The sequence below is a fragment of the Leptidea sinapis genome, chromosome 2 (genome assembly GCF_905404315.1).
Source record: "Leptidea sinapis chromosome 2, ilLepSina1.1, whole genome shotgun sequence".
NCBI classification, from domain to species: domain Eukaryota; kingdom Metazoa; phylum Arthropoda; class Insecta; order Lepidoptera; family Pieridae; genus Leptidea; species Leptidea sinapis.
The window spans coordinates 13,735,142-13,758,682 of NC_066266.1; the positions used below are offsets into that span (position 1 = coordinate 13,735,142).

At 35.9% G+C, this 23,541-nt stretch overlaps 1 protein-coding gene and 1 non-coding gene across 3 annotated transcripts in view; one reads left to right on the forward strand and one right to left on the reverse strand.

Moving 5' to 3' along the window:
- Nucleotides 1–23,541, reverse strand: part of LOC126976923 (uncharacterized) — a 77,439-nt gene continuing 53,898 nt past the window's right edge. The window contains exons 2-8 of one of the 2 annotated variants that reach the window (XM_050825545.1): nucleotides 8,577–8,699; nucleotides 6,948–7,087; nucleotides 5,108–5,432; nucleotides 4,549–4,879; nucleotides 3,385–3,559; nucleotides 2,510–2,735; nucleotides 1–999 (exon numbers count right to left, since the gene is read on the reverse strand). In XM_050825545.1, coding sequence (XP_050681502.1) covers nucleotides 182–999; nucleotides 2,510–2,735; nucleotides 3,385–3,559; nucleotides 4,549–4,879; nucleotides 5,108–5,432; nucleotides 6,948–7,087; nucleotides 8,577–8,699 — 2,138 coding nt within the window. In that variant the 3' untranslated portion in view covers nucleotides 1–181. Of the gene's footprint in view, nucleotides 1,000–2,509; nucleotides 2,736–3,384; nucleotides 3,560–4,548; nucleotides 5,433–6,947; nucleotides 7,088–8,576; nucleotides 8,700–23,541 lie in introns of both variants that reach the window. The other variant, XM_050825544.1, reaches the window with a different exon arrangement.
- On the forward strand, nucleotides 14,542–14,660 carry LOC126978261 (5S ribosomal RNA). Its single transcript, XR_007732563.1, has one exon. It is a non-coding gene; the product is annotated as a 5S ribosomal RNA (ribosomal RNA).

Below are 23,541 nucleotides of genomic sequence, written 5' to 3' on the forward strand. Positions count from 1 at the left end.
TAAAGGAAACAAGTTTTTTATTCTAAAACTAAAACATACACCGTAATATCACTTGACTGAATCCACAACTAGTGTAAAAATTGAGCAAATACGTAAATCAGTACTCGATACGCTCATTGAAAATAAATAAATTAAGAGGTTTATGACACTAAATTAGATTATTGACTAACATTTATTTGGGCTACGATCGATTTTTTCGATATCTTTCGTTTGGTATTCTACTTTGGATATCTTTTTTTATTCGTGAAACATATGGCCTACCCAAAATAGCCTCGTCTAATTTTGCTATTGCTGCTATTTGTGTTGGGTATTCGCCGACAAAAGTTGCGAATGACCTCGGCCTAACAATTTGAACTTTGTCATTATTTTCAATTGCTATTTCCTTTGTACTTTCTGCACTTGAACGGTAAAATCTCCGAACTGGTGCAGATGTTTCGGCTTCACTGAGTATTTTTGGGTCAATATTATCAATTTGATCGATTAATTCTTCTTTCTTCACATTGGATAACTCCACAGATTCCTGAATTTCATGCTTTTCCACTTCGATTGAACTCGTTTCATTTGAAATATTTGTCGTGGTAGATACAGTTGTTGTAGATGATGTAGTAGGTTTGGGTGATGTTAAAATTAATCTCGGAGCATTTCTAGATAATATAGATCTTCTTCTATTTTGACGTTCATTAGTATGTGTGGTGGATGAATTTGTAGATGTGTTCTTAAAGTTGAAACCAGCATTTACAGTTATAAGTTTTACATCATTCTCGTCTTTTGATTGTACCGTCCGCCCATTTTTTCTATCAGTAGAATTTTTCAATTCTCTATTGCCTCTATACACAGGTGATGTCATATTGTAATCTTGTGTCCTACTTCGCTCATCAATAAAAGGCAGGGCAGTAACAATTTCAACTCGCTCACTATTGATTGGTTTTGAGTCTTGGTTTTCAAGAATGGTTATAGCTTCCTTAATACCGTCAACGTCTTCGGGGTTGGTTGGGCGATCTGAAACATAATAGATTTTTACATACATATATACCTGAATACTTCATTCTTAACAAACATAAGCAATCATCTGAAACATACTAAATACAAATTTTACAATATATAATCCAAACCTAATTATTTGTAGGTGGTTGAACTAATTTTATTTTAGAAGAAAAGAAGAGTTCATGCGTAATTATGTTTTAATGAAGCAGATGAATTACAATGTTAATGAAAAAGATAGGAAAAATAATTGTCATGGATTCCCTGTGCTTTTGAATTTTGTTATTCTTTGGAATATTGCTTTATTATAATAACTGCTAATTGATAACTGACCCAAGTTTTTATGGAAGACAAGGATAAACAAGTTTACGGGATACTGATCGTAAGTGTAATCATTTACCACCATGCATGATCTTGTACATTTTTATGGGAATAAGAGAGAATGAACAGATGATGCAACTGAAGCGACATCATCCACAACAGTGATGTGATCTAAGTTATAACACATCATAAAACGACTAAATTTCCGACAGCAGTATACTTGTTGTTTGGGACAAAAATTGCTCAAACCAGTGAACGCTGGAGTTGCGCATGGTTCTGTACTATCTCCTCCACTCGTTCTTCTGCATATCAATGATACCTATGATTGACGCTTTCAACAAGCATTACTTTATTTACTTGCACAACACGGGCCATGCAGATCTCTCTCGGACAACCGTCGACTACTGCCGGAAGAATCTAGTGTCTTCTATTGAGTTCTCTGTCTAAGTCGTAGAAAGGGTTAAAATGATCCGTGTTCAATGTCATAAAAAAAGTTGGTAAGTCAAGTTGGCGCGGTAATCATTCAGAATCTCGAGCAATTAGCATTTCCGCGGTCCTCTTGAAGGCAAAGCCAAATTGGCTTCGAAGAGACTGGGGGTCATAAATAAAGTACGGTAATACTCCAAGCCCGCACACATTTTTGCGCTCTACAAAGCACAGCTCTGGCCTCCGGCACAGTATTATTACTTGCATCTTTGGTCAGGTGCACCAAAGTATCATCGAATCATTTGACCGCGTACAATGCAGAGCTACTTGAATGTCTGAGATCCAGTGCTCTATGAACGCCTAGATCACTTGGTGTTTCGTACAGACGTCGCTTCATGTTGAGTCTTCTATAGTTTAAGTGCTCTGAAGATCTGTCTGACCTGAATCCTGCCGCCAAATTCTCTGGTTTTACACTTAACATCAGGTGACCCGTACGCTTGTTCATCCTGCTCTTCCATTAAAAGACTGATATTGTACCACGATATGTGACTGATTATAATATTAAACTGTTCCTATCACCCTAGGACTGATGCCCCACGTGCCTGTCATGACAACGGCGTCCTATACCTTCACATGAGAACGCAATAGATGACAGCGGAAAGAAGCTTGTCAAGCACACTAAAGTAATAAACCTGGCCTGTTGAGGCTCTCATCTAGACGTGTCATAAATTAACTAAGATGCTGCCATTTAACGATATTTGATTCAATTCATTCCACTTACCATCTTCCATTTCCTTCCTATATGAACTGAAAAATGTCAGAGCTTTCATGAGCTGGTAGCTTTTAGACACAGGAATGTTGGTGTCATACAGCTTGGCAGTGTTCTTACAGTCGACGTAGAACCACCAGTTGCATTTAAGGATAGTTTGATCGAAGAGAGTAGATTCAGGACAGAGAAACGATTTCATAACTAAACCATCATCTGTAAGAGCGCACACGTGGAATACCTGCAATATGTAATGGCAATGTTAAAAGAATAATATATTTTTGTATTGATTTTGTATATTGATTTTTTATATCAAAAACCTAGAAGATGCTAAGTTGACTACCGTGGGGCTACAAACTTGTTGTAGATAGAAGTAAAAAAAATATAAAGTAATTTATGAAGATGATAAAATGTTTTCTCTGGCATATCGTTATAATATATTGGGTTCGTCAGAGTCACTTCTCGAACTGCAAATGAAAATTAAAAACTTAAATGATGTACATATATTTTCCCTTGCTGCTATTATTCTCTTTTTTGTTTTTGTTTTCTTGTGAGTATTAAAATTACAGCATATGGCCTCATTTTTTTGCTTTGGATTAAGAACTGAATTTTGTATCAGTTTCAAGGTCTTATATTAATTTCAACTCCTGGTCTAGATAGACAACAAAAAATTGACTGTCCAGATATCCTTACAATAGGTAGAAAAAGGCAGATTATTATTTTAAAATCATAAAACCTGTTTTTAGGATTTTAAGTTAATGTGGGTCGTGAATCAATTTTGTCGATAGTAACGCAATGAAAACAACTAGCACAGTCTTATTTGACTTTGCAGAACTTGACTTTCTTTTACCAACCTATTTTCAAAAAAAAAGAAAATTAAAACTACTAACCATACAACCAAGATTCTCATCTCCATAAAGTCCAGGGAAATACTTCTGGTCCCCGCAATGGAAGTTGGTCTCAGGTAGATCTACTTTGGACTGGAAATGATCATCGAAATTCTTCTCATAGCCAACTGGGTAATATTCACGTGGCGCGTTCATCACCTTGCCGGATGTTGGGTTTCTGGAAGTATTTGATATAATAATAAAGTAATGCTTTCATTGCTACCACGTTACTTATTTTCTCGGCAAATAGTGTTATATTTTTCTTTTTGGAGATCTGTTGAATGTCTTCCAGGTCTGGGAAACCCCTGGTTTGAATATGCCCGCTGACAACAAGTATTAGGACTTGTTGTTAGCGGGCAGCTAATTTTAAAAAGCTGTTATGCTAGATAATAAGTTTCTTCAACGCTATTGTATTTTCCACAATTTTTTCAGGGAAGGTGCACTAGTTATTTTATAATAATTTTCATCGTCATAATCAAAAATAATTTAAACACTACGTTGTCACAATTTGATGCAATTGACATGTTTTGTCACATTTCTATTAGTTTTGAAAGTGATGCAAGTATGTTAATCTATGGAAACGATATCTTTCCGAGTCACGGTTGTAAGTAATAACCGCTGCATATACTCTCTTGTACTTTTTCACCTAAAAGTACACCACCCCTTTTTTGAAGGTACCAATGTCGTATAAACCTGAAAATATCGTGCAAGTAACCTCATTTCAGTATAATTGAACATGAAAGCAAAATTCCTTCACAACAGCGTTGCGGAGAGGCTCCTTCCAAATGGTGAGGATGATATTCTGCGGATTTTGCGGTAGACCCTCCTCTATCTGTTACGGGCTAGACACTCTTATTGAAATGGATGGAATGCGTGACAGTTTTAGCCTTTCTACTAAAAATTATACTATATTTTTATAAGTCTTAAGAAGAAAAAAATTGTAAAACGTCACAAATTCAAAGAATATTGTAGCGCACTTGTTATTTTTACCTTATTCGTACATTGGGCTGAAAGCGATACCCGTAATCCGTGCCAATTAAAATATTATTTTGTGTATTGAATCTACTTTTCCAGGGTTGTGGAGTTAAAGATTAGTAAAAAAGAATTACTTTGGTCCGCCTTTTAAAACTGGACAATACCATTTACGGAATTTTAATTTTAATTTACCTTTTAGGTTTATTTGGAGCAGGAGCAACAATGATTTCTGGTTCTGGTTCTAATTCAAAAGCGATAGGTTCCTGGGTGGTGGTTGTTGTAGAAGGCGTAGTAGGTACAGGTAGATTTGCGTATTTACTTAATAGTTGCTGTTGCCTCAATGCAATTGCTGCTTCCACTGCTTCCATTGAAATATTTCCAGCTTTCGCAATCTCAGCAATTTTCTCGTTTATATCATCTTTATTAAATTTCAAAGTGGTATCATCACTGTAGCCGCTTATGCTGTTATAGTCATCAGCCTTCTTGATGTTCCAAGGACTCGCCAAATCTTGAGATTGAGGAGCTATAAAATTAGAAAGAGGATTTTTTGGATATACTGGAATAGAATTATATGAGCTAGGTGATTTGAGTGCAGGTGAAGGCATGATCGAGATGGCTTGTGGCATGGGAATGAATGGTTTAGTTGTTGGATGAGCGAGGGGTGTTGATGTGATTCTGAATGATGGTTTGTGGTGTACTGATGTCATTTGTGACATCATTTTAGATACACTATCATGATTGGAATTCTCACTTGCATATACTGGGCCTTTTGATTGCGAACTTTGGAGCGGTGATGAATTTTTCCTTGATGCAACTGGCAGTACTTTTAAAGTATCTTCTTTGGGTGGTAGAGGCCGGAATGGTGGTACTCCCATCGGCATGGGCTTTGCCATTGTCTGAGTTGATTGTACTTTAGGAAGGAAATTGGTAGTATCAGTGGGTCCCGATACAATAATAGGTTTCATGGTAGTTGATGCTCTTTGGTGTAGAGTTGATAGTCTGTCCATGGCAGCTTGGTTTGGTCGGCTCAGTTGTGGTACAGGTCTCATCATTATACGGTTTTGTTTTCCCCGTTTCTGAAACGTATAAAATTATAATGTTAATCTTATTATATTAAGAAATTCCTCTGCTAGAGCCGATGCTTCAAAATTTATAATAATTAAGAAAAAAACATTATCATCCCTCACTAAAGTTTTCGTTTCTGGTACACAATTGATAAACATTTTTTTGTTATTTTGTAGTGTTCTCATGATCGTCATCCTCGCTTAAATACCACTGCTTGTGGTTTTTAATTAATATTATTATATATTTTTATATAATAGCTAATAGAAATTTCGCTTAATGCCTTTATATATTTACGGTATGTGAGTATTGATGCATTTTTAATTATTAATTTACATTTTCTTAACTTACTTGTGTAAGGCATTTAGTATTTGACGTTTTTTTTTGCATCATATTGCATACATTGTAATTGAAATAATTTGTAAACCACACACCATGAACCACATCAATGTAGATGTGGCGTTCAGGTAGATGACTCTTGGGTGTCACGGGCTGTCCTGCCTAAAACCGGCAGCTGTTTTAGAGCCAAATGGCCGCTATGCCAAGCCGCTATGGCAAGCGTCCTGATGGAAAGACGCTGGTGGCTTGGGTACGGGGAAGGGCGCCGGTGTGGGACGCTACTTGCGTCGACACTCTGGCTCCTTCTCATGGCCAAGTTACGTCAGTTGGTGCTGGGGCTGCTGCTTCGACTGCCGAAGACAGCAAGCGTCGCAAATATGTTGGCCTCAATGAGTCATACATCTTTGTGCCGTTTGGTGTCGAGACACTTGGCCCGTGGGGCCCAGAGGCGCGGAGAATGTTCAAAATACTATCTTCGCGCCTCAACCCAAGCGCTGGCAGCTATTTCGGTCAACGGATCAGCCTTGCTATCCAACGCGGTAATGCTGCCAGTATTCTTGGTACGCTTCCACGTAATGATAGTTTTAATTTTATGTAGTCGTAGTATTGTAAATATAGTTATAAGAGTTGTTTTGTTTGAATAATCAATTTAAGCATATTTGTAAATTAATTTGAAAACAAGAACTTGTAATACCATATTGTTTTGAAAATGGCAACCTTAGAAGTTAGAATTTCTTGCTCGTTCGTCTCTAAGTAAACCTGCCTTCTGAATGAGTTGTTTAAAAAATTACATATTTCAAGAGTAATTTGATTTCCTATTAAAAAAATATTTTTGCTTTGATTTGACGTAATTGGGTAAAAATTTTAAGTATTTATGTATGTCTATTTATTTTTCCGCAAAACTAATTTAATATATAAAAGAATTATTTTATTATAAGTAATAAAATATAAGAATCGGCTCTTAAACAAATACATCTACTACTACTTTAGAACGATATTTTATTAAAAAAAGAAGCCTGCTGTGTTACTTACGCACGTTCGTAGGTCTGAGGCATAAATTTCGAATGGGTGGTACTTTTTGACTTTCAATAAGTGTAATGTGTAAATTACCTTCGTTATTGTTTACTGATACAAATTAAATTTATAAGTATGTAGTCAGGGAGATCACTTTAAAATAACAAATTGTTTACCTCTTGCTTCCCGTTCTGCCTGTTGTTAGAGTCCACTATGATGCTGGGAGCTCCGTTTTTGACGTTGGTAGATCTTCGTCTGCTCGGATCTTGATTTGTTAGCGATTGTTCAAAGCCGAGCTCATCTCCTAAACTAAATCCTGCAATGCATGTTTTAATTTGTTACTAAAAAGTATGAGTGCTTAAGATTACTTGACAGAACTGTAAACCACATTGAGCCGAAGTTAGTGTTATACGAAAAAACAAAAACAATTTTATTTTTTCTCTTAAAGTAGTGCTTTATGATAATCTATACTCTATAAGTCGGTTTTTTGTGAGGTAATAAATAAAAATATACCGTGTTTTTTTGAGAAGGTTTTAGTATATTAGGATATGTTGGTGATGACTAAGCTATATTTTGTTGACTTAGAAAGACCAGTATATTCGCAATACAAATAATTCAGTCAATGACATTTCAATACATATTATGACAATTCATACAATGAACGGACGACACAAAATTTCTTAGGGAGCTAACAATGGCGTTCGTTATTATGTATAGAACTTCATTGGGCGCTAACGTAAGTTTTCTTTCAAAATATCTAATGAATACGTGACGAAACGAGCAGTTCACACAGATAAGTGACATCATCTGTCTATAACAGAGATGATATTTTTTATAAGAACTGGCAAGAATGTCACGTGATGGGGCAACCGCCCGTGGACATCCGCAAAACCAGTGGTCAAGAGATGCGTTGCCGGCGTTTATGGTGGGATTATGCTCCTTTCTTGAAGGTCCCTTGAGATCCCTTGATTCCACAAAATGGCTGTGCGAGGAACGAATGAAACGCGCGGTTGTGTAATGCCAGACGTCAACGTGGTGCGGGTTGTATTTAGCAGTTCTATGTCCGGTGGCGGAATTCGGCCGCTGGAATCAACCAGAACAACTTGTATGAGCACTTCACGCGAAATGCTATCGTCGATGATTCCAGCCGCTCTACGCTGTATGCCGTTAAATGGAAGAAGCTGGTACTGCTCTAAGTCGTAACGCGCCTTGAAACATCTATAGTATAAGTACAGTTCGATAAACCAAACATATCGCATTGTGCCCGTCACCGGCACCCATTACTGTGCCTGATGATCCACCTATCATTATGGGCAATGTTGGGTAACAGGGCAACAGCGTGATGGGCCATCACGTAAGTCTCTTGCCAGATTGCCCCCGCTTACATGGAAATTTCAAAGAATGGTTACTACGCATATAAAACATATGCGTTCACTGTTACTATTGTATGGAATCTTACTAATATTAAAGGGAATGTTTGCAAGTTTGGATGTTAAAAACGAAACAAAGTTTAACAGTTAACCGCTTTTTTGTCGATGTGTTCACAGAAGTCCCTGTCTTTTAAGGCGTATAAATTATCTAACACAATTACATTAATACATTAAAATTTATTAATTAAACAGCTTCGTTGCAAATCTGTGGTATCATTAAGAACGTCATTATAGTTACCTTTTTTACCACACCAACGTTTTTTACAACTCATTTGAACTTCGTAACACATTTGCTCTGTACATTTTCTGGGACAATATTGTAAAGGATAATACATGGGCCAAGTTAGAAGTTAAATGATAAAAAATCATAATTACCTAAGCTAGCATGCGCCTTGAGACCTCCTAGGTTCCGTACTCTGAACAGTCCGGACTTTTTGAATGCGCAGTTGATCTTGAAACCAAAATCTGATTCCAGTACACATAGCGACTGCGCGGACTCTGAAAATAAAATAAAAAACACTATATCAACAATGCACAGTACTTATAGGATATACACAGCACTACAATACGTCAGCTGCAGATATACTGCTATAAGCATTTCGGTGACGCGAACTCACAAGACCCATCCAAAAAGTGTCTATTTATATATTTATTTATCGCGTGCACCGATCATGAGCATGTCGGGGACGCGAACCCATAAGATTTTCGCCTACAAGAAACAGCCAACGCGGCTAAAGAAGTTTTCACTTCAAAAATCTTTGAAAAATTTGCTTTGCAAACATAATACCTACCTAATTAAAATGCAAAATAGCACAACAGAACAAGGATTATTTTTAAACATATGTCAAAGTCAAATAAAATTTATTCTAAAAGGCTTAAAACAAGCGATGAGTCGGAATTATAAATATTTAATTTAAATTACTGGATCATTTTCGGAAAAGTAAAGCTCGTGAGAAGAACATACAAAAAACTCAACGGCCTCTTTCTAAATCAATGAGTAATCATGTTACAATAGCTATTATTCACTTACAAATTAGTTTGTATGGTACTGCATCTAATATATTAATCATAAATGTATTTATTAATGTATGTTTAAGTAAATTATTTATGTATGTTTGTGTAAGTATATTGTATCAATGTCTTGCACCCATAGTAAAGGTATAGGTATAGTATAATAATTGGTAACAGCAGAAGTGTTTAGAGATCCCGGGATTCGAACCCCGGTAGGTGCAATCATTTATATGATGAATATCGATGTTTGTTTCCCAGTCATGGATGTTTATATGTATTTATGTATGTTTAAGGTATATTGTATTAAATATATATTGTCTTGTAGAGTACATGCAATGCCTAGTTTGGGGCAAGATAATTTGTGTAAAAGTGTGACAATATTATTATTATTATTACATATATCATTGTCTACAGATATGCCTACTTCGGAACAAGATAATTTTTGTGAATAATCGTTTAAATTTTTTTTATTTGTTTGTGAAAAATCTTATAATAGCACCATTTGGACTTAATTAAAATGTAACTAACAGTAATAAATGCAGTTAAAAATAAAATAATGTTAACTATAAGGTACGATGCAGTAAGCCCCATACTTATCACATTTTAATAATAAATACAAATTATTGTATAGAGTCAAGATATTTTGCATAGTACAAAGTCAAAGTCAAATAAACGTTATTCAATTAGGTTTAAAATAAGCGCTTTTGAATCGTCACTATAAACATTTATTTTAAAATTACTGAATCTACTAAATGTTTATCAGAGTATACAACTTAACCGTTTTCTAATTCCCCAATTAAAATTATTATCCGCTTTAGTTTCACCAGCCAGGATGCTCGTTGGCCTAGATTTCACTACGAGTTCCTTTATTGTAAGCAAGCGACTCTTAAATAATTCGTTAATAATTTGTTATAAAAATAAACCATTTTTAGTAGTATAGAGAAAGCTTAACTGATAACACTAAAAAAGCAATTGTGTGGTTATTAACCGAGCGACGTCAGAAAAGAAGGAGGTTTTTAATTCGACTGTATTTTTTTATTTTTGCTATTTGGTGATTTCGATGATTCTCTTTATACTTGAGAGCTGGTGCCTCCCGTGTGTTCGTACATATTTTTTTTATTTCATTGACTTTTAGAGAGTCTAATATTATTCATTTCATTTTACTTAGGAGAACTCTTAAAAAAAGTTGAATATTAGGTTGTAGAAGAATTCACATTTTTTTTACTTTTTAGTGCATATTATTCTATTTTGGTAAAGTTTTTTGAAGTGTTTTACGCACTCTCACTATGCAAGTGGAACATTTTTTTACAAAATAACATTTTAATATCAGCATAATAATCAAGAAAAAAAAACAAATTTATTTTAGGTATTACTCTTTACTTCCTAATAAAATCTAAATATAATGTAATAAAAAAAACCTTCAGGTATGTGGTTCGAACGCACGCTCGCTCTCGGGAATTAGAGCTTAAATTCTGACGCCTTAGACCATTGAGCCAAACAAACTTTAAAGAAGTAGTTGAAATGATGACTCAACTTTACCCCTATTCCGCGGTCGGTGGTCATTGTTGAGTGTTCGGTCAAAAATTCGTTCACAATGAAGGCCTTGTGAGAATGCGCATTATCTTGGTGCGAATTCCAAGAATTTTCTTTCCACTAATCTGTTTCCGCATGGCCTTCCGGAGAGAATTCGTATAGTCAACAAAAATATTCAACATTACTTTGTCTGTTGATCGATTTTAGCGTGGTTTTTTTGTTTTTGGTTTAGTTGTAGGAGCTACTCCGAAGCTTATTGTCTATTCACTTGCATGTCAAACTCGTAAAGATACGTCGTCAGGATTTTCAGTCACTATTTCAGCCAACAAGTCACAGCCATAGTTGGCTTGGTTGCCATGGCGAGCCAATTTTCCCGCATTTCTCAATCACTTCTGGACGTTTCGTTCACACAAGCGCGTGTTTTTGACAAAGTCGATCCACTGTAAGCCTTCTGTGCGATACTTTTTTAACAAAATGTGTATTGAACAATGGAGTTCTGTATAATAGAAGATATGGCAACACAGCGCACAGGTTAACCAACAACACAGCGAGAGGAAGCGGAGGAGAGCAAAATAACTGAATGGACTGTAGATCCTCGATAAAAAAAAAGAAATCATATATCATCATCATCAGCCGGAAGACGTTCACTGCTGGAGAAAGGCCTCCCCTAAAGAGCTCCACGACGATCGGTCCTGCGGTCCTCATCCAACGTATTCCGGCGATCTTGACCATATCGTCGGTCTATCTTGTGGGGGGCTTACTAACACTGCGTCTTCCGGTACGTGGTCGCCATTCGAGGACTTTTCTGGCCCAACGGCCACCTGTCCGTCGAAAAGGGCGCATCCCTCCCTTTCACTTGGGTTCATATATAGAACACCTGAATTAAGTTTAAGAATTATTTAATAATACTTAAGTTTGCTAACCAAGAGGAGTGGTTTCTAGTTATGAGTATAATATACATAATCACTTTCACTGGTCATCGACCGCGTCATCGGGAGCGCCGAATGTGATTCACGAGGACTGGACCGGCCACAGCCGGATACTGCGAGAGAGCTCTGACTTACTTGTTGTACCGTCGGCATAAGCAATAAACATTTTATAATTTCCTTGAGGATAACTTTTAAAGTGAAAACTTGTTTATATGCGTATTTAGCGATTTTTAATTAGAGCTTCATATTTGTGGGTTTACGTTACCGTCACGTAACATTACTAGTAAATATTTTTTATATTTTTTTATTACTTATATGTATATAGATATAGATAGCTATGAGCAGAATGTGAAGTATATTACTTAATTAGTATAATTCAATATACACTAACCAATTTTTTTATTTGTATCTACATTTGAATTAATAATTTAAACATATCATTGTTATTTTTAGTCTTTTTTTTAAGTTCTATGTTACTTAATGTGTGTTGTTATGAGAAAAAAGTGACGTCTCGGCCAAAACGTTCACCTGATAGTAAGTGATACGCCCTGCCCATTAATTGATTTAACACAAAATTCTAAGTGACATCGCAATTGCACTCACATCGATAAGATGTTCAGTCTCTCTAACTCATTAGGTAAAGTTGATAAAACATTTAAAGGGTGTACAATGTATACGCTTTTATAACAAACTCCCAAGTGATATTCTTAATCTGCCAATAAACTTATTTAAAAATTCAATTAAACGAAGACTTTATAAAAACGATTACTATAAAATAACGGATTACTTAGATGATAAAAATGCTTGGTAATGAACTTGCTCTAACTCTGTTTTAATAAAACAAAATATTATAATTTTGTAGAGTATTAGGATATGTATTATTTTTACAAACTACATTATGTAGCTCTTATTATAATAAAAATCTTAAATTGACGATTCAAAATGATCTAATATGATTTCAATGAATAAAGATATTGTGACTTTGACTTTGACAGGTACTAACATGCCAAAATGACAAAACTATGATCATATAGTCACTGTTATGGGTCAGGTGGAACATTGTAGCTTTTGCTCATTATAACATCCCCACCTAAATGAAATTCTTATGAAAGGATTAAAACGTGTGTTACTTGTAACGAGCTAGTACTCTCTGTTTATATTATAGTACTGTTTATATATACTATCTATTTTTAGTACGTAGTGTGAAGTATCCATTTGTCAATCTGAAATTTTGGTTTTGCTGAGTCAAAATCAATTGTAAATTGTCTTACAACTGTAAGACTGCGGTTATCTATATAATAAAATATTCTACAATTGACTTTTAGTGTTTCCATTACAACAACATTATAAAATATACTTTTCAGTCCCATTGTAAGTGCTCTGAAATAGGAAACGTCAGGTTAAATAAAATATAAATGAAAATGTTACTTTTACACAAAAACCTTATGTAAAACTACAGTTTCAATTCAACAAGTTTTGTTCCTTTTAAAAACTATTTTATTAAAATGTGTAACACTCATGTAAATGAAAGAAAATACAATATTCACAAATATAAAATAAAAGAGTGAAAATATATCAATACATTTTAACAAAAACAGATTATCGTGATTAAGAAAGAATCAATACCGGTAGGTTTTAATATTATAAATGATTTAAAACTTATTGAGACTATTTTTAAATAATATTATGATAATAATATAAATATTAATGTGATTTCGCTGCTGACTGTACTTTGTCATCATGTCCACATTCTGTTATCTTTCCACTCTAAATTATATGTATATCTAGAATCTTATAAATATATCAAGATCATAAAATGGAACACATAATATATCTTAAGTTACATATAAATTAATCCGCCAAGTTAAGTAAATTTAAACACACAAGCGCATAGGAATTGGTTCCTTTAACCACCATGTTACTTCGTTGAGAATTAACCGAATGTTATTTAGAACTGTAATTCAAATTCAAATATTTTTATTCAAAATAGTACATAATATCACTTATTGAAAGTCAAAAACTACCACCCATTCGAAAAAGTATGGCACAGACCTGAGAAAAACGGGCGCATGAAATTCAGCGGGCTTCAAGGTGACGAGCGCAATTGTAGTGCCGCTCAGAATTTTCGGGTTTTTCAAGAATCCTGAGCGGAACTACATTGTAATGGGCAGGGCGTATCAATTACCATCAGCTGAACGTCCTGCGCGTCTCGTCCCTTATTATAATAAAAAAAAATATTGAAGTAGGCGCTACTTTGCGGAAATCCATAATTATCCAAATGATTTGAGTTTTCTTTAGTGTTAATTCCAGACAGTCTCGTGCCAGATTTTGGCTAGTCAACATGTCCTGAGGATGCCTCGTGTAGAGGCGAAACATGTGTCGAATTGTTTAAAGACAAATATTGGCGGAATTAACACTAACGAAAACTCAAATCATTTGGATAAAAAAAGTGGTAATTAGTATGTAAGTATTTTATTTCATAACTGTTACAAGGACATTACTATTTGTAACATCGGTAATTACATTTAGCGACCTTCTAAGTGCGAACTTTTTACATTATGTGTAAACTCTTAGAGAAATTTCGTCATGTTATTGACATGTCTAATGAGCTTGCCATTTGCTATTTTCTCGCGATTACCACACGCAAAACAGCAGATGAGGTTAAGTAATTTTTTAAGTTATAGAAGTCCAGGAAGTCCTCATCCGATCACCGTAGTCAAGCAACGTCGGTCGCGGCCAGTACTTAGATGGGTGACCGCTTGGCAACACCGCGTGATGTTGGCTTTTTGCTCATTGAACTCTTATTTTATTTTGGTTTAGTTAATTGGTGTTAATATCATTGGTTGATAATGTTAGAACAATCCATCGCCAACGTCCATACCACGTTGAATACACCGGTTCTCGTCCGATCACCGAAGTTAAGCAACGTCGGGCGCGGTCAGTACTTAGATGGGTGACCGCTTGGGAACACCGCGTGATGTTGGCTTTTTGTTCCTTTTAACACTTTTTGTTGCAAATGGACATTTTAACAGATAATAATACCTTAAAACATCATTTACGAACGCCTAAAAACATTGAACTTTCATCACTCTCCAGTTAATCTTTTATGGACTAAAAGAAAAGATAGCAGTCCTTAATCCGAACGTTATGGAAACTCAATTCCCGCATAGAATCTGAGCAAATTAATTTAGACTTGTAATTCAAATATTTTTATTCAAAATAGTATATAATATCGCTTAATGAAAGTCAAAAACTACCACCTTATTTCTAAACGTTGCCTACGTTAGAACTATGTTTGGTATCCATAAATGATTAGTTAGGAGACAGAATATGTCGCGACGATAAAATAAATTAATAACGATACACTTGTAGTAGAAGCAAATAATTTCTTCCGACAACTTTTCATAGCTCCAGTTAGTTAGTTAACCTATCTGTCATGCTAAATACATTTCCTACCATTAGTCAGTACAGCAATATAATCAAGCGTTATAAATTATGTTTGCAATGGATAAAACGGCTTGCAGCCGCGTCGTAAATTACCGTGAAATTATACAATTGTGCGCACTTACCGCTAATATTGCATTGTCTTTGTATTTGGTCGTCCGCGCGGGAAATGTTGTTATGAAAGAAATTTATATAGGAATTAGACTCCACCTGCTCAAATTAATGAAAAATCTTCCCTAAGCTTCTTCATAAAGAATTGGTAATTGCCACGGACTAGTAAAAAAATAAGGACTCCGTGTCACCTTACATAACAGGGTAGCACCAAAACAAGGCGATTAACGTGTAAATACATAGCCCTACGCAGACACTTACACTATTACAAAGTGAAGCCGAAACAGATAATCAACAACTGCTTATTGACAAACTACTTGAATCATCGATAAACTAAGATCATATTAAATCAAAGGCTATTAAAGCTAGCAATAGCTAACAAAGAAAATTCGATTCGCAGATGATATCGTAATCATGACAGAGACCATGGAAGACTTAAGCCATATGCTCGATGTCTTCAATAAAACTTTCTAATTGGTCTCAAAATTAACATGGACAAGAAGAAGATCATGTCAAATGTCCATATCGCACCTACTCCCGTAACAGTTTGGAACTGTTCTTTCGAAATTGTTGACGAGTATGTCTAACTTGGACAAACAATCCAGTTAGGTAGGTCCAAATTCGCGAAATAGGTCACTAGTCGAATCCAACTTGGGCCGCAGACGAAGGTTTTCGACCAGTGCGTGTTGCCAGTAGTGAGTACGTAAAAGTGGTCGCTACTAATGGGTTTTCATGGGTCAGATTCAATTTCTTTTATAGGGATCAAAAGAGATCGAATCTGAAATGAGGAGATCTGTAGGAGAACCATGTCATCGACATAGCCCAAATGATTGCGAAACTGAAGTGACAGAGGATAGTTAGACCGACAGATGGCTGTTGGGGCAGTAAAGTCCTCGAAAGGCGACCACGTACCGTTAGACGCAGTGGTGGTAGGCCACCTTCAAGAAAGACCGGCGATCTGGTCAAGATCGCCGGAATATGATGGATTTGGTTAGCACAGGACCCATCATCGTGCAGATTTTTGGGGGAGGCCTTTGTCCAGCAGTGGACGTCTTTCGGCTGATACGAAAGCGACGTCCCAGCACAAAGCCTAGATAACCAGCCTTTCACAAAACGACTCTTCGTTGCGGCTAGTCAAATGGTACAGCTTGGTACTGGGGTTCACCAGATGAGAGCAATACTGCATATATACATGTACGTATTACATTATCGTTACATCGAAATGTCAATAAACTCATAAAAGTTAATATTCGAATGTAAACATATTAAGTAGAAATGTACAAACACCGGAGAGGTAAATAACGGAACCGGCCACTTTCCATTTCGTCAGGTTCGTTGACCACGATGCAAATGTCGCGAATATGGAAAATCAAATGCCCACGACGCTTAATAAAGATAGATCTCTATAAAGATCGAGTCGACAGATCTCTTATCATTTCAGAAATAGTTATTTTACCTTTTGGAACAATATCTCCTCATGCCACCATACAGAAAAAAATAATAATTTTATTGACACACTTTTACACAAATTTTCTTGCCACAAACTAGGCATTGCATGTACTCTACAAGACAATATATATTAAATACATTATACTTACTTAAACATACATAAATATATATAAACATCGTTACCACCAAACAGTTTCTATCGTTTTTCTAAAGCCTTACGGCATTGTTGCGGTGTTTGACCTGGAGACAGCCATTAGGATGTTCGCTTGCAATTATTGTATAAAAGATACTAGAGCATTGTTGAATGTATAGAAGACTAATGACCGGTGCACTTCGCTTCACCTACACAATATATATTGATTATTTGAATATGAAATATTGTGTGTACAAAATTTAATATTTAAATTATTTTTTTTGTTGATTACGAAATTCGTCGAAGTTTAATCATTACTATTATAATTTCATTTCTCCCTGTTTTTGTAATAAATAAATATCACAGCAAAACTGTAAAACCAAGCGTGAAGAATTTATCTCACAGGATTATTCATATAGAAATAAAAATTGAATAAGAAAAATATGAAGAATTACAAATCGAATAAAAACTCTCAAGTTGAGTCAAACTGAATCATCATCCTCATCAGCCGAAAGACGTCCACTGCTAGACAAATGCCTTCTCCAATGATTTCCACGATGATTGGTTCTGCGTTGCCCTCATCCAACGTATTCCGGCGATCTGGACCAGATCGTTGTTCCATCTTGTGGGGCCTACCAACACTGCGTCTTACGGTACGTGGTCTCCATTTGAGGATTTTACTGCCGAGTCCGTGGAGTTATGTGCCCTGCCCACTGCAACTTTTCGGTTTGTTTCGCAATTATTCGGGCTAACTGGAGAAGTTATGTAGAGGTTACTTAATGTCAGGTTTAACAATTCAATATATCTCTCGAATTAGTGTGGGCGAGGAATAAGTCAGTACAATAAAAGACAAAAATTAGGCTTTTATTCTCGACTATTTCCTCCTCCAAAACTTAAACAACGTACCGAACTTTTGATAGCTGATTGGGAAGGAAATATTCTGGGTTCAACTTCTTCTGCGGCCTAGATGATTTAATCGTTGGAATCTCTGTTTGTAATCTAGCACTTGTAAAAATAAAAAAATAATCTAGGGTAGATTATTAGTTAACAAGAGTATAGTGGAGAACGTTTGTATCACTAACCTGTATATTTATACAAGTATGGTATTTACCACTGGACAGGTTGTTCCATATGTTTGACAGCAAATTTTTTGTGCCTATTTGAATCGCCACTCGCGAGGGTCCAGAGAACTAATTTTGACGCATAATACATACATAATACTCTGAAGTGTTTTTGCATTTTTAATTAATTTTCCGTGTTATATATACTTCAAGAATCAACGTAACATAACATACGTAACGTACACATTTTTATTGTAAATAGTTCCCATCATCTATCGATATTTTCTCAGGTAATCATCACTAGTTTTAGTACCGCAAACTATCGCTACACAGGCACAAAAGCACATTGACAGCCGCCAGTCCAGTGGTATATAGTAGAGGTCAGTGGTTTGTATGAAGAAAGTACTCCTAATGACGACCTGGGACCTAAGTAAAAGGAGGTCACAATAATTCAATCAACGTTTGAAGCGTCACATTAAAAGCCCACTATAAATTAATGACTATTTATCCCTCAATGTACGCTTGCCGTTAAATATATAGTACAATTAATAACGCAAGCTTTAAGAGCAGTAGGTCATTGCTTGCAGTCTGACAGTAATAGGTTTATAATAGTTATTATAGAGCGCGAGCCCGTGGACCCTGACAAGAGGTTGGAACTATCAAAAGTGTCTGGCTAATGTGGAAACATTATTTAGTTATTACCCTCGTATTATATATAAAAACCAGCTGTTATACTATGACGTAAGTAAAATTATAATTTCATGAACATTAAGGGTGTCTGGCAAAGGGTTGCCACGATGTCAACTGTCTGGTAATGAATAACGTGATTTTTAATAAAATTCTGAAAATCGCACTCTATTATTTGATGTATTTAGATCGCTATTTTAAACACCTTTAGTGCCCTTTACCTGCCAAAGCGACTGTAACCCAAACTCCATAATTGTCCACCGTTCTTACCTGTGTTGGGAGCATGCGCTGACAAACTTTCAGCTTTTATAAAATAACGTAAGTCCGGGGTCAACGGGCTCTTAGACCATTACGTTGCAGGGTCGGCTTTGTATTGAAAACTGTTATATTCAAATAACTTTAATTAAGTTTCATCTTGCTATAAATAAAGGAAAAGATCTATCCATTTTACAATACTTAATAAGATTTCATGAAGTAAAACTATCATTACGGGGAAGCTAGGCTGATCCGTTGACCGAAGTAGCTGCCAGCGCTTGGGTTTCCAGTACCCCTATTGAGACACGGGGCCAAACGGCACAAAGATAAAGACTCACTGAGACCGACCATATTATTATTTGCGAAGTGTTAAATTTTAGTCCGTGTGAGCAATTTTGTATTGTAAATATCTATAGCTATAAGTATTTTTTGTTTAAAATAATTAAAAATTTAACAAATTATATACAAACACCATCCTCGACAATGCTACCCATTGGTGACAACATGATGAAAATCGGTGCAAAAAGTAGTTATTGAGTTCATCGCGAACAGACAGACAGAAAGACGCGGCGGTAGACTATCTTTTATTATATGTAGGGATAAATGATATGAACAGTAAGTTTAATTGTACAAAAAATTTTGAGCATCTTAAGCCGAACTTGCATGAACTGTATTTCGGCCCCTTGAAATACTTAGAGGCCTGGATCCATAAATTACGTCTTTCTTCTTAACTTGCCGTCTCCTTGCGAAGGTTGGCAATCATTAGGGCAATTTCAACTTTGGACACAGCTACTCTAAATAAAGATCTTGTGCTCTTCCCAAACCATTGGCGCAAGTTTTTAAGCCACGATATCCAGCCTGCCACTTTCCCTTGCATGATTAGTTGAAGGAGTTCATATTAATTCTTGGCATTACGCATCACATGTCCAAAATATTCTAACTTTCGTTCCTTAATAGACGTAAGTAGCTCTGTAGCCTTTCCCATTCTCTCTAACACGATGCTATTGCGTACGCGCTCTGTCCGAGAAATTCTCAGCATACGTCTGTACACCCACATCTCGAACGCTTCCAGTTTTTTTGTCATAGCTTCTGTCAGCGTCCAAGCTTCTACGCCGTATAGGAGTACAGAAAAGACATAGCACCGCGCTATGCGTATACGAAGAGAGATGTTTAGGTTCCGGTCACAAAGTACTTTTTTCATTTTTGAAAAGGCTTTGCGTGCTTGCTCTATTCTGCATCGTATTTCGAGGCTGTGATCTCCTGAGTCGTCAATCATTGTGCCTAGATATCTGAACTTGGCAACCCTTTCAAGACTTTGACCTTTGAGGGATAAAGAAGTGGTAAGCTCAGGTGTACGGCTTATTACCATGTACTTCGTCTTTTTGGTGTTGATGTTAATTAAATTACGTCACATAAAATAGGTCACATTTTTTTACGCCAATACGGTACGAGACGAGCAGGACGTTCAGCTGATGGTTACTGATTCGCCCCGCCCATTACAATGCAGTGCCGCTCAGGATCATTGAAAAACCCAAAAATTCTGAGCGTTTAAAAGTTGTCAAGTATCATTTGCCCAGTAATTTCACTGGCTACGGCTCCCTGCAGACCGAAACAGTAATGCTTACACATTACATTACACACACAGAGTTTCGGTCCGAAGGGCGCCGTAGCTAGTGAAATTACTGGGCAAATGAGACTTAACATCTTATGTCTCAAGGTGACGAGCGCAATCGTGGTGTTGCTCAGAATTTTTGGGTTTTTCAAGAATCCTGAGCGGCACTGCATTGTAATGGGTAAGGCGTATCAATTACCATCAGCAAAACGTCCTGCTCGTCTCGTTCCTTATTTTCATAAAAAAAACATTACTGGCGCTATTGCAAAAAGACGCCGTTGTGGTACATATAATCTAACCTGCATCCGGTGCAAAGGAGCCTCCCATTGGTAGTGGTAGGATTACATTTTTTGTTTCTACGAGGTTTCTTGTACTTCATAGATTATCAATTGATTGATATATTATAAGCTATATGATAATGATGAATATCGTGAATGACTTGTGAAACCTTATCATGCACCACAACTTTCTACAGCGCAGCCTCGCTAATAATACTTGTACTAATTTGCATTTAACCGGTAATCAATAACAATAGTACGTTTATATGACCGCTTTCACCGTTCATCAGAGCTATTTGATAATTCAAATCACTTGTGTCTGATTCATAAATATTTCAAATGAATAATCAAAGTTGTTGAAGGTAAGTACTTTACCGTAGTAGACAAGTAAAAAACAACTAATGCCCATAGAAATTATAAAGTGTGGAGCTACTTAACAGTAATCAAAACCAATATCACTTTATTTGTTAGGTCAGGAAGGATATCATAAAAAAAATATATGAATTCACCTAAATAAATCAATTTTCCATAATATCATTTCGGAGCACTCTGTAAGCCATCTAGTAGCCGCGCGCTAACGTAGGCACTGACACCTAATTGTACCGCGTGATTTATATTTTGTTTCCTATATAATTTTATCATTTTGTTATAAATCTTCAAAAATATTCACTTAAATTACAAGGCCATTATTATTAAATATGCCTAAATTAAATGAACAATGTATTGAAGGTGTATGTATTAATTGGATAAGAATTAATGCTGTACTGCTTACAATCGCTTGGTTTTTCTTTATCGAAAAGGAGGACAAACAAGCGTACGGGTCACCTGGTGTTACAGGAGCCTTTAAGGAAGGTGTACACGCTTTTTTTGAAGGTATCCATGTCTTATCGTCCCGGAAACATCATACAGGGAAGTTCCTTTCACAGCTTTGTAGTACGTGGAAGAAAGCTCCTTGAAAACCGCACAGTGGAGGACCGCCACACATCCAGATTTTGGGGATGATATCCTTACTTGTGGCGTGTCGTGTGAAGGTGGAATTCGGCGGTGAAACAACTCTTCAGATCACTCCCACACTTCGAATAAAGTCCGCGACTACATATAAAAGTCATATCTATACAGTCGAATTGAGAAACCTTCTCCGTTTTTTGTCTTCGGTTAGAAATAAATACTAAGTATTGTAAAAAATATTTGTATTTTGTCGGACATAAAGTAGCTATACCGTCTAAAAACGTCTGTCGTAGCCCTCAATTTGAGCAGCCTTAAGTCTACATAAACATTAGTGGCTATTATGACCAAAAGTTGGCGTGTGACCTCACATTACAGGCCACGGTCGACGGATACCACGGGAACTCAGAAATACTACAATGTGATGTAATGTTACTTATGTCGGTCAATTCAAGGTGACCTTTCCACTATAGTCTACCTTGATGATCATGATACTTCTTTCTTGTTTTTAGCAATGTTTTATCATAAAGAATCGTCGCGAAATAGCCGATATTACTCTCCTTTTAAAAATAGCCCAAGGGCTAATTGACTGGCCAGACCTTCTTGCTAAGCTTCAGTTCAATACCCCTGTTAGATTACTGCGACAGCATGATTTACTAAGACTTCATCACACTAACCTAAACTATAAAAGAAATACTTTTACTTGGCGAGCAAGTAATAGCTTCAACAATCTATCAAGTAGTGATAATAATTTAGATCTCTTCTGTTCAAGCGTAGACTCTGTAAGACGTGCCTTAGCCAACAAATTCTTTACTAATAACCCTACATCTTCTTAAGTTGTTACATTAACTTTAACTTTAATGATAATGTAAATTGTAATTTTTGAATTGTATATGCTCACGTTGTCAGTTTAATTTTTCTACTCTAGCACTAATTGTGCAAACCTATAATTGGCTCTCTGTAATTATCTTAAGTATCGTTTAAGTTTTTAAAGCTGTTGGTTTTCCAAATAAATAAAATAAAATAATAATGATATAGGGTATAATGGATATGCCCTGTGCTGCCCCGGGGCATAAAAAGAATAGAGAAATCCCAGGCCCAAGGGTGCCGTAAGAGGCGACTAAGGGCATTTACCAGCGGGAGGCTCCAATGCACTGGATGCTGGCTAGATTATGGGTACCACAACAGCGCCTATTTCTGCCGTGAAGCAGTAATGTGTTACGATTACAACAACAACATTACAACAACAACAACAAATTAACAATTGTAATTTTTTTTACATCATCGGAAAGATGAATATCATAGAAAAGTTATAAAGAATACAGTGTTCATTGGTGTCAATAAGAGAGTTGACTATACTGTACTCGTAAATAATTGTGAAACACTTACTTCGGATAAAGGCTAGGTTTTCTCTTTGTGAACTTAGGAGCAGAGGTCAACGCAAGTTATTCTATCTCATAAAGAAAGTTAGGTGCTTTTGTGTTCGAACGGCATAAGGAGGATTTATAAACTCAGTATGTACCTAATTTATATTTATAGTTTCTATATATAAACCTAAACGACGGAGTAATAAAGTAACAAAAATAAAAATAAATTGCTATTTTTAGGAGTTAATAATAGAAAAAATTTAAATTGGTACATGGGCAAATAAATATTAGTTCTGTTTGCATATACCAATAAGCATAAAACAATTTTCTAATATCAAATGTCTCTTTGAATGCATGTTCCGGCTTTTCTACAAAAGGGCTAATCCGATTTTGACTGCACTAATTGGCAGCGAGGTAATGTTATAAGGAGTAACTTTAATAATAGTTTCATCTCCAGTGTCCTGATGTTTGTTTCCAATGAACTCCTAAGCTAATGAACGGATTTTAATGGGGATTACTTCATGG